Raw genomic sequence first — 4,390 nt, 5'->3', positions numbered from 1 at the left:
CACACACACACACACACACTTAAAAACCAGAGCTGCAACCAGACAAAAGGTACACATTACTTGACTTAAAGACTTCCATTTCTTCCAAATAAATCTATAAGACCCTCCAACCTAACACCTCAGAAAAAGGAAATGTATCATGTCCCCAAGGTGCAAACATACAATCACTCTTCAAAGACCAGGGTCTTTGTTTCCTCCCTATCACCTATAAAAGTTACACATCTTTACATTTTCCATCATTCTTGCCACCATTCTCTCCAAAATTTTGTTGCTGTTTCTTTGAATACAGTCAGCTTAGAAGTTTTCTAGTAATGGGTTGCTCTGAATGCAATATGGTATGCCAAACCAACTCTCCTCTGTACAGTTCTGCTGCAATTCTTTACTCTACGGGATATGTTGGCATATGTAAACAAAAACATCACCAGCCACTTTTACCGCTAAACCATATTAGCAATTCAGAACTAATTTGACCTCCACCTCCAGTCCTAATTCTTTAAGCATTATGGCTTTTCAACTAGCTTCATGTTTTACTTTTTCTTCCTAAATATTAGACTTTACTTGGAAAAAAAAAATGTCTTCACATACATGTGTTTATCTGTCACTGGGCATATCTACACAAGACACTTACAGCAGAGCTGTCTAATTAGCTAAATAGCAAAGTCTCAATGTCTACATGTGCAGCCCTATTAGTCCACAGGAAATTAACTAACTCCACCTCAGGTTAGTACTTGTAAATAAGCACCATCCTACAGCAGAGTTCATTACTCTGCAGCAATGTACATGTAGACACTAATGGGGCTGACTGGGGCACAAGGGTGCTTCAGTGCAAGGCTAGCTGGCAGGCACCCCCTGCAGTGGAGCACCCTCATGCCCCAGCTAGCCTCTCTGCAGCATGTTGAGCTGGGTCAGAGCAGCCCTGGACTGGCAGGCTGACCACCAGGGCCCCCTGCCAGCCAGGGCTGCTCCAACCCAGCTCAACGTGCCATGGTTGCAGACTCATGTTCAAACGTAGCACCCAGGAGCAATAAATTCCAGCACAGTATGCGCCAGAATTTATTGCTCTGTGGCAACAGCATATGTAGATGCACCCACTTTGTATTATTTTTCTCTCCTCAATAGTATTTTCAACTGATCCATATATAGTATTATCAAAGAACATGTTCTTTACTTATTACAAATTCGGTTAAATTCAGTCAGATGTAACATCTTCATTAAGAAACTGGAACAACCTCTGGACCATGTCTAATAAAAAAAGTGAGAGGAAATTCTAACTTGATACTTTGTCATTTATCATTACCTCTTCTTCCAAGTACTTTGGCTACTTTATAATCTACATGACATTGTATCTAGGCCAGTTTAAACTAAGTAAGATTTTGAAAGATTTTATTAAATGCATCATTAGAATCCAAATATCTTCTCTCATAGTGCACCAATTAACTTTGTAATTTTTAAGGCCTCTTAAAGAGCAATAGCCTTCATTTTGCCAATAAATATTCTTTGTATACTTGTGCTATGTCTTGTTCAGTTTCATTATCCAGTTGAGTCCCAGTCTTGCAGACGTAGGTAGGTACATACTCTACTTCAGCAGGTATATGCAGTTCCACAGAGGTTCCATAGGACTATGTGCAAGCTTACATACACATAAGTCTTCATAAAATGTGAACCTAGAAATGAATTGATACTTTTTCTGTTACGACTCATCCTGTTACTTACTAAGGACAGAAATTAGGCTTTGGACAGTGAATCTCAATTTTTTTTTCTTTTTTGAAAATTAAAAAAGTAAACAATACCAATTAGTACCTCAGTTTTCTATTACTAAACTAGCTTGGATACACCAAATTTGCAAATGAACCCAATGTCTTACACCAGGGGTTAGCAACTTGCAGCTTGCTGAGCCATGAATCTGGCCTGTAGAACCATGGCTTTGGTGGCATTCAGCAGAGAGAGCTCTCTGCCTGTGTCATGGCAGAGTCAGCTACCAGGGGCTTCAGTGGAGGGGAGCACTGACTGCGCCATATTGTGGTCAGAAGCTTTGATGGAGTTCTGCCTGCGCTGCACTGCACCCTGGACAACTAGGTCCTAGTGCCTCAGACCTGATCTGGGTTATTTTGGCTCTGCTGCCAAAAAACATTGCCAACCTCAGTCTTATGGTCTGCATCACTGCAACCGGATTAGCAAACTATAAACTCACCTTACAGACTCTTAGGAATCACAAAAATATAGGGCTATAATGGGACTGAAAGAGGTCATACAGTCCAACTTTCTACTCCAAGGCAGAATTAAGTATGCTTAGTTTATTCCTAGTAGGGGTTTTATAACAGACAAAGTTCCAAAGGAAGAAAGATTCACAACCTCCTTTGGTAGCCTCCTTCGCTGATTAAGTACCCTTATCCTTAGAAAGGGTTTCCTAATACCCAACTTAAATCATCTTTTCAGTAAATTAAACTATTTTCCCCTACCCCTATGAACACAGAATAATCATTCACCTTCTTTATAAATAAACTTGTACACATCTAAAAATCTATTATGGTCCGGCCAATCTTCTCTTCCCTAAACAAACTCATCATTTTTTATGATCTGTTTCTCCCTCTCAAATTATCTTCATATGCATTAATTGTTTAAGTTCTTTTACTTCTTTCTTTTTTAAAGGATAGATTTAAAAACAAAAATAACTTCAATATTTCAGTCATTTTAAACTCCTTAATTTCACCCTCATTTAATAGCAGGCCTTCTTCCTTTTTATCCCCTGAGCTTCTTTAGCTATCTGTAACACATTTTGCTACCCTTATCTTTTCCTGGCAAGCTCTCAGCAACTATGTATTTTGGTTGGTTGTTTCCTCATTCATTAAGTCAGTCTTAAGGTCTTTCTTAAACCATATTGTACTGAAATCCTTGCCACTTTGAGGATGATGGGAACTGTTACAATCCTCAATCAACTAGATCAAAATCAGTTTTAATTTAAAAAAAACCCCAAACAGCTGTGCATGTTCTCTACATTTTTAAATCTTTAGGATACACATCTTGATATATAAATGAGAATATTTAAACTTCTTGGTATCTTGCCAATAAGGAAGTCCAATGATAATAAAGTAAGGTAATAATTTAAATTAAGAGTGCAGGAGAAGATGAATATTCTTATTGTGCAGAAGGACATTAAAAGTGGAAAATGAGAGAAACAGTTTAAAAGGTAGTCCCTTTTCATTATGACTCGCCTTTAGGTTGAACAGCTTTAATTGTACAGCCTATGGGGAAATCCCCGGAAGCTTGATTCCTAATGGCCCTAAGTGGCATCATTTTGGTAGTTTCAGAAGAAAGGTGAAAGAATGAAGGCATGGAGACTGAACTGCTTACATAGCAACTACCTCAAATATGATATGGCTCTTAAATAGGGTCAAGTCAAGGCATGGCAGTGACACTCATCTGTCCCTCTGCATCACTCAGAGGTAACTGGCTGACAACTTTGAATGCTAATAATAAATTCATTCACTTGTTTGTTTGTTAAAAAAGCCTGGCACAACAATGAAAAAATCAGGTTTTCAAATCCCCAACAAAAGCACACAAAATGCCAGCATCACAAATGCTTTTCAGCAAGATGGTGGTTCTTGTTATACTGCACTGAATAAATGGCTGTGGGTCTTTTCAAATCTTAAGCTCCCCCTGCCCCGGTTCTATAGCTCATAAAAATTCTATCCCAAGCTTCCTCGAGGAGCAACAAAGACAGCGCAGCCCCCACCCAGCGCGGTGCGGAAAACGCGCTCCCACCAACACCGATGCCACAGGCACAATGCTCAGCCCGCTTCCTTCCCATGCGCAAACAGACACGTGGAAACAGGCTGCTCCTGCGCACTCACATCTTTTGCCATGTTACCAGTGCCTCGAAACCAATGTCGGGGCCTGCTGAAGCGAAAGGAGGCGAGAGTCCTACGGCCTAAAAACGAAGAGAAAGAGAGAGAAAAACACCAGCTTTAGCTAGGAGATGGGAAAAGTTTTGGCAGTGCTATTGGCACAGGATCACGCAGGTGATTTCTCTACTTAGCAAAGTGGTGCTGGGACGCTGAGAACAGCCCTGGTCCCCTCACAGTATGGCCAACCCGTCTGATGGGGCTGTCTTGCTCCCACCCCATCCCCACTTTGTAAACTGCCCCCCCCTTAGCCCTTTGCAACCCACTCAGCCCCAGGGGCAACCCCCCATGACTCCCAACAGCCCTCGGGGCACTGCAGCCAGACAGACAGGCAGGTGGGGCCGGTGCTATCCAGATGCCCCCACCTCCAGCCCCCTCCCCCAACAACGGCGCAGACGCGCCCCTCCCCCACAGAGCCCTCCGCCGACCTGTCACTGCGGCAGTCGCAGGCCCTAGGCCGCAGGGGCCGACCCCAGCGCGGCACCCCA

The 4,390-nt window shown here is 42.2% G+C and overlaps 1 protein-coding gene across 4 annotated transcripts in view; it reads right to left on the bottom strand.

Moving 5' to 3' along the window:
* The window catches only part of TFDP1 (transcription factor Dp-1), a 130,269-nt gene that overhangs the window by 109,775 nt on the left and 16,104 nt on the right, over positions 1–4,390 (bottom strand). For 3 of the 4 annotated variants that reach the window (XM_019524061.1, XM_019524063.1, XM_019524060.1), the window contains one exon: positions 3,852–3,928. In XM_019524061.1, coding sequence (XP_019379606.1) covers positions 3,852–3,863 — 12 coding nt within the window. In that variant the 5' untranslated portion in view covers positions 3,864–3,928. Of the gene's footprint in view, positions 1–3,851; positions 3,929–4,330; positions 4,384–4,390 lie in introns of those variants that run through there. The other variant, XM_019524062.1, reaches the window with a different exon arrangement.

Source organism: Gavialis gangeticus, unplaced genomic scaffold (genome assembly GCF_001723915.1).
Source record: "Gavialis gangeticus isolate Ggan-Ray unplaced genomic scaffold, GavGan_comp1, whole genome shotgun sequence".
Lineage (NCBI taxonomy): Eukaryota > Metazoa > Chordata > Crocodylia > Gavialidae > Gavialis > Gavialis gangeticus.
Note: the sequence above shows the minus strand (reverse complement) of the source record. Positions and strands in the feature narration are given on the sequence as shown.